This window comes from Nelumbo nucifera, chromosome 2, assembly GCF_055504915.1.
Source record: "Nelumbo nucifera cultivar China Antique chromosome 2, China Antique-T2T, whole genome shotgun sequence".
Lineage (NCBI taxonomy): Eukaryota > Viridiplantae > Streptophyta > Magnoliopsida > Proteales > Nelumbonaceae > Nelumbo > Nelumbo nucifera.
In genome coordinates, this window is record NC_142650.1 from 52,547,772 (window position 1) to 52,561,477 (window position 13,706).

The window sequence follows — 13,706 nt, forward strand, 5'->3', positions numbered from 1 at the left end:
CAATTTTAATGACTGATTGACTGTTAATAAATATTGATTCTTATTTAAGGTTTAATTACTGTATTTGGTAATTATTATGGGGCATGCTTTGAATAAACATTAATGAAAACTGATGATTGTTATTTCATTTTTTATTATTTACTTAATTAAGTACTTGATGATTGTTATTATTATTAATTATTTCTATAAATAATTGGTTGTTATTATTATTTACTTAATCAAGTAATTTTTAGCAAGTAATTATTTCATTTAATTTGAATTATTTCAATTTTTAATTATTTATAATAGACATTTAGGGTAGGCTCTTTATTTGATTTAAGAGACTTACCATGGTTTATCTACACAATGACCCCATACTAAGTAAGGGGCAACTACAGTATCATTTAATTTGAAATTTACTATTTAACAATAAAAAATCAATGTCTTCTTGAGCAACCCACCCCCAAAAAAGTATCAATAACTTTGAAATCATTAATATATTTATAAAATAGTAAAATTAGATGGATGTTTACAACAATATCACCAATACTACTTAATATTTAGGGACATATGAATGGATAAAAAGCATTTAAATGAAATTCATTCAAAGAGGCAAAGAAGAAAGAAAATTATTCAAAGAGTTGCTAAGAAAAACAATCCATGCCAAACAACATTTTCAGATGCATCCATCCTTTAAAGTAATAGATGAAAAATATATGACTACAATCAAATCATCATCATGTGTGGCTACAATCAACTAATAATATAATCAGGACTCTAAAGCCCATCCAACAGAAGAAATATGAAAGAAAGGAGAATAATGGGGTCATCTTGAGTATGGAAGTCACCTCCAAGTTAGGTGGCAACACTTCTTTTGGTCAATCATGGTTATGGATTTTAAGTCTAAGCTCTCCACGGTGTACGTAGATTGGCTAGAATTTATCTTTTGGAAAAAGGTAGGGAAACTTGTACATAACCTAATGGTATGTTTGAATTATGGGAATTGAGAGATAGAAATAGGAAATATAGGTTGAAATTATAATTTTGGGCATGTTGGCGTGTCAAATTCAAGTCAATTACAACACATACATTTTTAGTTCATTCATTTAGTGGTAATTTGAATTTTTTTATTCCATGTCCTTATTGAGTAATATAGATTAATAATATATTAATAATTATGAAATCAGTAATAATAATAAGTATATTATTATTACTATTAGTTACTAATATTATATTCTTATTATGTTTGTATTGATTTTGAAATAAGTAATATTAAATTATTATTATTATTATTTATTTATTATTTTTATTATGAAGTAATTAATTTGTTATAATTACGATTTTTAGTTTATTCATGAAATAGTAATTGCTTTTATAATTCTTTTAGTTTAACAATAATGAATAATTGAAAGTTTATAATTTAACTTTCGCTAAATGAAATATTTATTGGAGAATAATAATAGTATTAATTATAAATACTTATAATAATAATAATAATAATAATAATAATAATAATAATAATAATAAGTAACACTAATTATATATTTATAAAATAATTAATATGAATTAATATAAATATAAAATGATTATATCCCAATTAATAATTAACATTATTAAAATACTTATTAATTATCATTAATTAATTAACATTCTGAAGTAATACTTATAATTGTTATAATTAAGGAATTAATTATCAGTAAGTAATTATAATCAGTAATTAATTTTTATCAGAAATCATTATTATTATTAATAATTAATTATAATTATTGATAATAATAATATAATTAATTATTTCATATAAATGTATGAATTATAATTTCTGATAATAATTATACTCTAAATAATTAACATTAAATATTTATTTTCAAAATAATTAATATGAGTTAATATAAATATAAAATGATTATTTACGAATTATTAATTACCATTATGAGAATCATTATTAATTATCATTCCGAATTAATAATGAGAAAAATTATCAGTAATTAGTTAATAACAGAAATTAAGTATTAGCAGTAATTATTATAAGAAGTTATTATCAGCAATTAATTATTATGAGTGAGTTATTATTATTAGTAATTAATAGCTGAAATTAATTAATTAGAAGTCATTAATTATTATTAATAACCCTCTCTTTCAAAAAGTTGATTCATCATCATCATCATCATCATCATCAATGGCAACAACTTGATAAATATATAATTTGATAAAAATAGGTAAATATCATTAATTTATTTTTTTATCATTTGGAAAACTGAATAAGAGAAAAATAAAATGGTTAGCATTGCAAATGAAAAATTATTTGGATTTTTGTAAAAAAAAATATTGAACATAAAAAACCAATTATTCAAAAATAAGGTCGTTAAATCAAAGAGTAATTAAAATTATTCAGTAAATAATAATTTTAAGAAAATAGAATTAATAATTAATTATCTGTCTGAATCAAAATGGGTAATTTCAGAAAATAATTTTAAGTAATTAAATTTTTCTATTAACATTTTTTAATAATAATCAGTATTATTAATAGATTAATAATTATGAAATCATTAATAATAATAAGTATATTATTATTATTATTATTAACTAATAATATATTCTTATTATGTGTGTATTGGTTTTGAAATCAGTAATATTAAAGTATTATTATTATTATTTTTTTTTATTTTTATTAATTAATTTGTTATAATTACGATTTTTAGTTAATTCATAAAATAATATTTTCTTTTATAATTCTTTATGTTTAACGATATTGAATAATTGAAAGTTTTATAATTTAACTTTCACTAAATGAAGTATTTATTGGAGAATAATAATAGTATTAATTATAATTACTTATAATAATAATAATGTAAATAAGTAACACTAATTATATATTTATAAAATATTTAATATGAATTAATATTAATATAAAATGATTATATCCCAATTAATAATTAACATTATTAAAATGCTTATTAATTATCATTAATTAACATTCCGGAGTAATAATTATCATAATTAGTATTAGTAATAATTAATTATAATTATTGATAATAATAATAATATGATTACATTAATTAATATAATATTATTAATTATATTTAATTATAATAATATAATTAATATTTTCGTATAAATGTATGAATTACAATTTCTGATAATAATTATAATATAAATAATTAACATTAAATATTTATTTTCAAAATAATTAACATGAGTTAATATAAATATAAAATGATTATTTACGAATTATTAATTACCATTATAAAAATATTTATTAATAGAAGATGTATTTTTTGTAATACCAATAAGCCCTATCAGAACTCTCTGTTTTCCATGCTACAGGAAGATGGGTTCCAACTAAATTACAATTTGTGCCAATTTTGCATGATATTAGTAATTTGATGATGGGCTTTCGGATTTAAACTAAATACTCAGAGATAGAAGAAATTTCCCCGCATGCTAGGAAAATTCTCTCTTCAAGGAAGGTAAAGGGCACCTGATCGAGGGTGATGGGAACAACTCTATCTCCCCGTCCTAAAACGGTTTGTCGCAATTGGACCTGGACACCACCAAGAACAGAATATGCATCAAATAAACATTTTAACTTCTATACACAATCAAATTGAGATGGGGAAAATAGCAATAAAAACAAAAGTTAAAAACTAACTTGGGCGAGAAGTGCTTCGGCGTCTTCTCGTCGAAAGCATAGCAGACCAAGGGACTTGACGCTATTGGTATTGGAGATGAGCACGAACTCGTTATTAGAGTTACTGACAGCATAGACGGAAGTCCCAGCGAGCGTTTTGGCGGCGTAATCAGTACTGAGAGTGACATCGAAGGCGTGTTTGGGCTGCCAAGATTCCTACGACACCGAAGCGAAGAGAGACGACGCGGAAAGAGGACGTCTCTGTAGAGGTCAGTTTGAGGCTACATCTCCGACGAACCGTTTACCTTCTTCGAAATAGCGCCTAGTCGCATCCAATGCTGATGGATAAAAGAGGATACCGATAACAATGGATGAGGCGGTGCTGCTGAGGGCTTTGGGAAGTGCATCGCCAAGAGAGTATTAATTAGTCAGTTTAGTAGTTAACATTATGCATCAGAATTTGACAGGGTTCCATTATGTATGGTGGTGGATTCTTTTCTTGAACTATCACTAAGAATTTGACACATGTATAGTAGGCTCTGTTTTTGAATTATCACTAATCAGAATTTGACACGTATCTATTTTGTTTAAATCTTTGGAATGACATGGATCTAAATGTAGATGAATCACATGACTTACTATAGGGGGCTTTGGCCTGAAATCATTCATTTAATATATATTAGATGTGGAATGTAGAGAATTAGGGATTACAAACCAAATGATAGAAGAAACAAAGGAAAGACCTTTCCTTGCTACTTTGTTGAGCTACTCTATTAGCACATTTAGGGACAAAAAAAAATTGATGAACATGAAGTAAAGTGATGCATAAGAGGTTTGCAATTGGCTATACAAATGCGAAGTCGTCACGATGGGTCAGGATTATCTGCCAATAGGAGCTCACCTTCAATGGTGAGAGGAGAAATATACTGTAAACCATGAATAAATGCTTGAGCTTCTGCTTCTAGAGGTGAGCAGATAGATATTGGGAAGCTCTGGCAAAAAGAAACCTTCCTTGATGATCTCGAACAAACCATGCCTACTACTGTTTGATGAGAAGAGGTAGCAGCATCCACATTAATATCTTTAGGTAGCTCTAGCAGGAGGATGAGACCAGGTACTAGTTGATGGCTAATACCATTTCCATTGTAGATCAGGACAATGCTGAGGTAAATGTATTTTGGTGATCATGGTGGCTGTGAATGACTCTATTGTAGAGTGTAATAGATGTGTCCTCAATTGAATACTATTTGGATCAATGAAATCTGCGACGTTTAAACAGTGACAGTTGGAATTAAGGCTCCATTTGAAAGGAGTATAAATACAAATATGTACAACCTTGTATTTTGTATTACTTTGTATGTATATACTGAGCCTAAGAGAATGATGTTTTAAAAGAATCATATTACCACACCATGGATCATTATAAAAGTCAATTATTTGACCATCTCCAATAGACCATTATACTCCTTGGAATAGAATGTCAACCACATAAGGATATCATTGCCATTTAAAAATATATATATATGAATGATGTGATGTACCATGTGAATGGATTATTACATAGAATAACGGTGAGGAAGGATTTAGTTAATTTTCAAAAAATTAGAGATATTTCAAGGGTTTTGTAAACAATAGGATAGAGCGAGTCCATTTCCTAAAATTTTGGAATAGTCTAATCATGATCGCTTAGATCAGAGGTCCTGCTGGTGTGGCTACTCCAATGTTTAAGTTAGCATAGGAGGTTTCTGTGAGAGCTGAGAGCTTAGAATTCTAGTAAGAGAGTTAAATCGTGCATACCTTGTGAGGCTGGAGGCGATGTCCTTATATAGGTGAGTTGCCATGGGCCTCACGAAATGTGTCCACAATCACCAGCCTACACACCCTGTAGTCCATTTTGCACCCGAAGATGGATTCCGTGTAAGCTGCTGATAAGGTTTATCCAAGTTCGTCCGGTTCGGGTGAGATAGCGATAAGATCCATGGGCATGCAATGTGATCCTTAAGAAATCAAAGATAGCTAGCTGATTTGCTTTTAGAAGAAGGCTACGTGGCACCTCGGCAGGTCGATTGTGTGACGAGCTGCTCAGGCCTCGGTCTTAGCTAAGTGACCTGAGGTGACTTGGATTGCAAAGGTGTCCGAGATGCTGAGATGTCACGATGTCAACGGGTCACTCCACAAGTCGGGCCAAATTATCCATCATCAATATATATATATATATATATATATATATATATATATATATATTAACTTTATAAATAGATATTATATTAAGGACAAATTCATAAGTTTAAGTTTCATATATATTATGAGTGTTCGGCATCAATGTATTTTTCTGAGAAAATGACACCATGTATGCGTTACATCAAAAAAAGTGGTGCTTCAGAAAATATCTTATTTGGTATCATTTTTCTATAAAAAAGGTTGCTTAAGACTATGCCTTGGAAATCAAGAAAGTATAGTATGAAGTAACGTCTAATTTAATGTTTTCTCAGAAAACAGCTCGTTGTTGCCAATAGTGCAATGATATGGCATCCATGTGGTATCATCTTGGACGCTGAATAATAGAACAAGTACTGAAAATGGTTATATAACACTGGTACCAAACAAAACCGCTGCTTCCAAAATTAAGCACCGTTTTCTTACAACTCACACATGCCCAAGCCCAACAACACGCCTTTACGAGAAAACGGTGTGGTGTAATGGTGTTACCAGCACTGATGAAATATAATATAATATCTGAGTCATTTTTAATTTGTTTTTTTACGCATTTTTTTAAATTTATTTAGTAATACCACATTATTTTTAATTCAATAACACTATTTAAATATTTAATATCTAATTGCAATTCGAAATTCAAACATAAACGAAAATATGGATCTAAGTTATCTAACTACATCCGTTTACAGGCTTGCAGCCCTACTCCGAGGTTCTCCCGCCAAAAAATCAAGTAACCCCCTGTGTCCTCTTAATATGCGCCGAATGCGAAACACGCAGTCCCCTCCCCCCCAGCCCCAGGTAAGTGGAACACAACTGAATCTTGTAGTAGAATAACAATATTGAGCTCAAAATCAAAGTCCAAACCCGTCATTGTCTCAGGAAACATGTCTCTCTCTACTGTGAATCTCCCTCCCCTCCTCTTCTTCTTCTACTTTCCCTTCTTCTCTTTCTCTCTCCCGATCTCCGGCCAGCCCTCAAATCCGGCCGTAGGCGTCACCTACAACAGTGGCGCTACTCATCTTCACCGCCCAGAACGCGTTGCTACTGTACTTCATTCACTCAATCTCGAACGCGTCAGAATCCAGGTGCCAAACCCGGACGTCATCCGTGCCTTCTCGTACTCAGGCATCTCTCTTCTCCTCTCCATCCCGAACTCCCTGATCCCGGAAATGGCTTCGAATCAGTCCAACGCCCAGCGTTGGCTCTCCGACCACGTCTTTCCCTTCTATCCACGCTCCCGCATCACCACCATCTCCGTTGGCAACGACGTCCTCGACTCCTCGCCCCGCCTCGCCAATTTTCTTCCACATGCAATGCGGAACGTCCACGAAGCACTCCATAAGCTCGGCATTCGCAAGGTCTCTGTCTCCACGACCTTTTCCTTCGGCAACGCAATCACTACAGCATTTCCTCCCTCTGCGGCTCAGTTTCAAGAATCCATCACGGAGTCGCTGGTGAAGCCGGTTCTGGATTTCCTAGCTGCAACCAATTCCTCCTTCTTGATCAATCTCTATCCGTACAAATTGTATCGCTCGGACCCTGAGATTCCGATAGGGTTTGCATTATTCCAAGAGCAGCCCTTCAATTTTCGTGATGATATGATGTCCGGAGTTCGGTACCGTAACCTCTTCGACGTGATGGTCGATGCAGTGATCAGTGCGATGGAATTGGCAGGCTATATGGATATACCGGTGATTGTGACGGAAACAGGATGGCCGACTCGTGGTGGAGCAAACGAAGTGGAGGCGAGCATGACCTATGCGGAAATGTACGTGGACGGACTGGTGCGGCATCTGAAGGCGGGGATAGGAACACCACTGCGAAGAGAAGGAGTTGCGGAGACGTACGTATTTGAGTTGTTCGATAAGGATACGGAGCAAGGAGGAGCCGAGTCAGAGTACCAGTGGGGAATTCTGTATCCAAATATGACGAAGAAGTATGGGTTCGACTTCTCTGGTTCAGTAAGAGTTGGTGGAATTGATGGTGTGCTCATAATCCTTCTAGCTTGCTGGTTGTTGTTGAGTCTTGAGTGGAAAAGATGACTCGTGCATGTAGTCCTTTCTTCCGTTAACAGAATAATCGATCGATCGAATGCCACGGATACCATAGTCTCCATTCTATTACTGTTGTGTAGAGAGGAAACAGAATGAATGACTGAAGCAAACATAACTATGTACAGTGCAAATACAAGCTTTAGAAATACAGTATACAAGGTTTTGCACCAACTCTTCCCAAACTTTATTTTTTTCAAACGCTACAAAATTGGATCTTTGCTTCCCGGCAGTAGTGGATGCAATTTCATGTTTTGAACCTGGTCAGTGTATCTCTTGAAGAGAGAGAGAGAGAGAGAGAGAGAGAGAAAGAGAGTGAGTCGGTGTATTCTGATTTACTTTTGCTTTTGCCTTACTTTGTTTATCTGCATTGCAATAAAACCCAAAGCAGAAGCGAAGCAAAATTTGCATCCTTATCATTTGCACTCTCATGCATTGTACTAGTGCAAATAAAATTTGCACTTGAAACAAATGAAGCTGATTAATTTCAATAATCCTAGCCAAATATAAAATATTTGATAGGCTGCTGCCTGCCCTGGGTTCAAGACTCAGAGCAGCGCAAATTGAGAAAATTAACCTCGGAATGACCCAGATCCCTGGATAACCGGGACCGGCCTATAGAAATCAAGAGGTTTATAGATTTTGTAAGAACTGAAATTCGCCATATGCTTATTATACTTCATGCATGTGCAAACAAGTGGCAGATCATAAATGCATATGCAGTCTCAAACAGGAAGAGTAATTTCAGTACGGTAGTTACAGAGCTCCTATATATGTTAAAAACTATTTTCATCCTTTGGTACTCTTCTTAAGGAAACATTTATCACTTTGAACATCTATTTTGATCCTTGAAAAGTTTTTCTTACAGAGGCTTTCGTTTCGTAGAGCTATTGAGTATGGATTGAAAGTTAATACATGCTGCACAGTAGTAGAGCTACAAAGTAAAGACGGAAAACAACCATTTCCATCCAAATGAACGTTTGTCTTCTTCTTGAGTTGAAAATAGATATCACTATACTGATTTCTCCTGCATATAATCAGTGGTATCATTGATCTTTGTTTGTATCGACCGCAGTACCAGCTGGAGCAGAGTCCATCAAACTTGCAGCAATTGCAGCCTTTAAATCTTCATCTTCCATGTCTGAGAATCCTCCATCTTCCCTATAAATCATAGAAGGATCTGAACTTGATTGAGGCAAGTCGGTTCTGTTAGGGGCAGATTGTGCCATGTTGTAGGATTTTGTGATCCTTTGAGCGTCTTCAGGTGATAACCATTGCCCAAAGCCATTAGAAGCTTCCGATAATGAAATTGGAAATTCCTTTGGGAAGTTTCCCTTTACCAGGAAAATGCTCCAGCCAAAGCCCTTCAGAGAATCAAGATAGGCTGAAAGATAGAACTTAGAGAGGTGTTCAGGAGCTGCATACAGACTGTCAAAGTTATACCACTCCCCATCTACTTTCCTGATGCAAAACCAATGATCCTGCAAGTGACAGATAAATGCATTCTCAAGTTCGGGGTCAATCTGTGCAGGCTCTGCAACTGGACAGTCAAGGGGGATAACTTGTAGATCCCAGACCTCCAGAGCCTTCTGTAAAACCTGCAAGCAAAGGATGAAAATGAATGTAGCAACGTTCAATGACCATTTTTCATTGTTTTGATAGGTAAAGGTACTTCATATTGATTATATAAATCAAGAAAGATAGAAAATGACTCTTAAGCCCCATAATACAATGGCTTTACATGGTTAATGAGCAAAAAAATATTAACAATAATAATAATCATCAGATGTTTACACAATCAAATTGCGACCATCATTATATTTATTAATAAGGAGGGAGTAAAAAGGGAAAGACGGAAATCCTCAAACAAAAAAGTGTGTTGTGTTTATACCAGCAGGCCCAACAACATGATAATACACGGCTTGTATTCCTTAATATAAGTTACATGACCCTCTTAATAGATTGTACCAGACAAGGAAAACACTAATAGATTGGGAACAAGAGCAAGAAGAGCTACATTAACATTCTTCTATAGGAACAAGAAACTACAAGCTTATAACTGAGAAACAAGAAACTGCTCTCTACATGGTATGATACTCATTCCGCTCATTGTCCTAACTCCGAAATAACCACATAACTTATCACATGATTTCCCATCTTCCTCAAATTAATGACAGCAATATCAGAAGTGAAATCATTAATTTTGTCATGGTGGATATCTGTCACATGCTGATATTGTTGAGAATATACCCCTTGAGAGCACGATCAAAAAGAAAGATGGTTTGTCAGTATATATGTATTCTTTCCTTTTAATATAACATCTTTGACAACAATTACTTCCCCAGCCTTCAACTAGGCAACAATCGTAATTCATGTTAACCATACAACTAAGTGCAGTCAGTATAGAGTAAGGAGACACACACAAAGAGGGAACCATGAGAGAAGGATAGGACAAAAATAATTTCTCTACCTAAGCACCATGTGTTCGGACAAGATACATACCATCCAATTGGCCAGTTGGCCGCATTGAAGTTTCTTAGACAAAATCAACCTCATCAAACGATCCCAACAATTAAACCTCTTTTATACAATCAGTTAAAAACTGAATCGACCTTCTAAATTAAACTTCTTACTTGGTTGGAAGTTGGAACATGTAAATGGCCTCAGATTTATCATATCTAGAAAAGAGGAAGATAGGATGGATCAAATGATCCTAACAATCAAATCTCCCTTGTAAGTTCAATAGAAAAGTGAATCATCATTCTGGATCAAACATTTAACCCCATTGAAACATTGAATGATGGACTCAGATTTAATCATCAATATAGTAGAGAAGGATAAGATGGATACTTTCAATCCTCCATTCTTTTTTCTTGATGTTAGGCAAAATAGACCAAGTGATGAACATAATATAACAGAATGATAAAGGGAGAAGGAGAAATGTAGACCGGGCATTTCTCTATGACATCACTGAACTATAAAATGAATGATAATGCAATGTTTGTAACATCTTAAGTGTGGTAACCAATTTATTCAAGAAACATTAATGACAAAATCTCATCCTACAAAACTATCATAATAGTACTTTATTAAAGCAATAAGACCATTCCCAGAATTCTATATTAACCAGACGCATCTTAAATTTGGTATAATATTTGAATTTAAAAGTATAAAAATTAGAAAATAAAATATAATATTATAGCGATCCTGAAACAAAAATTAATCTGTAGCTTCGAGTTACAGTAGTTTTTATGTGATTTTACGCAAAACATTCTTGCTATAATTTCCCAATCCTCCCCCTTTTGAATAGAAAATTAAATGAGAAAAGTTCCATTCCCGGAGTCATGTCCTACAACTTAGACCCACACAACTACATTGCAAGCAGAGTTTCATTAAAAGCAGACTGCAGACCTACAAAAAGATCCAACCAAATTAATAAGGTCAATGCAAATTTGATTATCTTCCAAATGCCTATTACTTGTTGTTTAATAATTTTGATTTAGTGCAATGTCAACAGCAAATAAAGTGGACCAAAAAGACAATAGTTCGTGTTTGAATAGATGCTGCTAATCAATCTTTGACCTTACTTTGAATAAATGGTACTAAATTACGAGTATGCATAGTGGCAGGGCTCATGCAATGTTTGATGGGTTTGACCACTCAATACCTAAAATTTAAAAATAATGCATTGGAAGTTGACATCCCGGCACAAAACCGATACCCGCAACTTAATGCCGTACAAATATCAATAACATAGACATTGATTGACCTTTTATCCAACAATTCCCTGGAATCAAATCAATCGAGTTTCCTGCATTTCTTATCTATTTTTCCCCCTTGAATTGATTCTTTCCGTTCTAAAAACCAAGAAATTTTAATTTCGGAAAATAAAGATTTCTCACCCTAAATTAATTGCAAATGGAAGATACACCATTCAGAGAGGATTTAGTATAAGAAGTGAAGCCGGGAAAATTATAATCCATCACTAAAATATTCGAAACAGAGAGAGAGAGAGATTCGATAAAATCCTAACCTGGATGCTGAAATCGCCATCCATGGAGACATTATGCGACTCTTCGGAATCGAAACGAAGGAAATCGTCGGAGACAGCACCACCCTCGAGCATCATCTGACGCTCTTTTCGATCAAGTTCGGAGGCGAGAGCGGCCAAATCGAACTCAGAGAAGAAGGGCCCCTGCAACACGGTATTGACGCAATGCACCGCACAGAGCTTTGATTCCTGCACTTCGTGGTACAACAGTCCACCATTGCTCGGAACATCCATTTCTTGCTTCTCTCTGTGGGGAAAGGAACAAATAGAAACCCTAGAGAGTGGAAACCCTAGATATGGTGGCTCCAAACAGGATACGTTCTCTCTACTGAGTCTCTTTGCGGAGAGAAGACGAAGAAACAAGTGAAAATGACCGGTAGGAGTAGGACTAACTGAGTTAATCCTCTAAGGCCTAAGCGAGCGGGAGCGGGAGCAGTTCTATTAACCTCTTTCCCCTTTTGTTTTCCTCTTCTTTATTGACTATTGAATAGCGGGTGGCTCGTGCAGTAGTGCACGTGTAAGCCTTTGAAAGTAAAGAGAGAGGAACGTTGTACGTGGACGGTGGACCACTCACCAATTCCTCTCTGTTATCCAGTATGCCCGTTATTTGTTTATAGCCCAGCGGACAGCGGCGGAGGTTGGCCACGTAGAAGATGAAGATGAATACGTTTACAGTTTACACTTTGCACGGCCACGGCGTATAGGAGCCTTCATGAAGATGGAGTCCACAGTTGGGTGGATACGACTTACCAGCAGAGCCGAGCTGATTGAATACGAAGTTCGATCTTGGTTCAGCAGAATAGTATAAGCCATAAGGTTCTTCTTCTTTAATATTGAGCTAACACATATTTTATTCGAGCTTCAACTCAACACACTTGCCTTACTTGTTTAATATTTAAAACCCAAAAAAATACTTCAAAATTACCAGCTCTCATGAAACTAAGAAGAATAACTTGCTTATTTAATATTTAAAATCACAAGACAAAGACGAGATGATACAGACAAGTTCCTCCTGGATTAGCCATTAGGTCCTTCCATTTCACAAGACAAGATGCTGTTTCTGGGGACTTCAAGATGGGTTACCTACATTCTATGTTGGCAGTGGAATTTGCCAGTCCTTCCATTAACCCTCTTGTGCTACACTAGAATGCTCTCCCTCCAACGAACATACACAGGTGCTGATAATATATGATATTAAATACAAGTGAAAAATGTATTATCTCAAGTTTGTTTGAGCAAATATTCAAGAGGTTTTGAAGATTATTTCACGAGTAGAGATGCCAACTGATAAACGTTCTCTTGAAATGCTAAGAGCAACTTGCATCCTCAATGAACCCGATGTGTGTCATACATACCACTAAACATGACCAAGTTCTTTGCTGATTCAGATTGCAGCTGAACCGATTGATTCCCTTCTGAGGATTCTTTATCATGATCTTTGTGATCCTTATTCCTCAAGGTCAACTGTTGACATGTCAAGTGCCTATGTGGTAATTGGTATGTATCAAGCAATAGATAGTATAGTCGTATAGATGTAATGTAGGGGCAGTAGGGCCCGGCCCACTTTTGTTGTGCCGCCTGCATGGCCTTGGCCCGTGCCATGCTGACAAAGCATTAAGCATTACCAGAGTATGAGTAGGGACTACCGGCCGGACTAGGGAGGGGTACGGGCCCGTGGGCTGGCACTAATTCATGCCGGCCCAGATGTGTAGGCCATCCTTGAGGACCTTGACAGTTACAGCATGGTACTGTAGCACATGGGCGGAGCACAGCCCACATC

The 13,706-nt window shown here is 34.8% G+C and overlaps 2 protein-coding genes across 2 annotated transcripts; one reads left to right on the forward strand and one right to left on the reverse strand.

The window, feature by feature from the left end:
• The first annotated feature begins 6,597 nt into the window (after positions 1-6,597).
• Positions 6,598-8,015, forward strand: LOC104601187 (glucan endo-1,3-beta-glucosidase-like). Its single transcript, XM_010264432.3, has one exon. The coding sequence runs from the start codon at positions 6,709-6,711 to the stop codon at positions 7,864-7,866; it is 1,158 nt and encodes a 385-aa protein (XP_010262734.1). The 5' UTR covers positions 6,598-6,708; the 3' UTR covers positions 7,867-8,015.
• Positions 8,016-8,683: 668 nt separating this feature from the next.
• LOC104601189 (ataxin-3 homolog) lies at positions 8,684-12,292 on the reverse strand. The gene is made up of 2 exons (XM_010264438.3): positions 11,909-12,292; positions 8,684-9,473 (listed from the first exon to the last, which is right to left on the reverse strand). Exons 1-2 carry the CDS (start codon positions 12,158-12,160, stop codon positions 8,922-8,924), a joined length of 804 nt encoding a protein of 267 aa, XP_010262740.1. The 5' UTR covers positions 12,161-12,292; the 3' UTR covers positions 8,684-8,921.
• Positions 12,293-13,706: the final 1,414 nt, after the last annotated feature.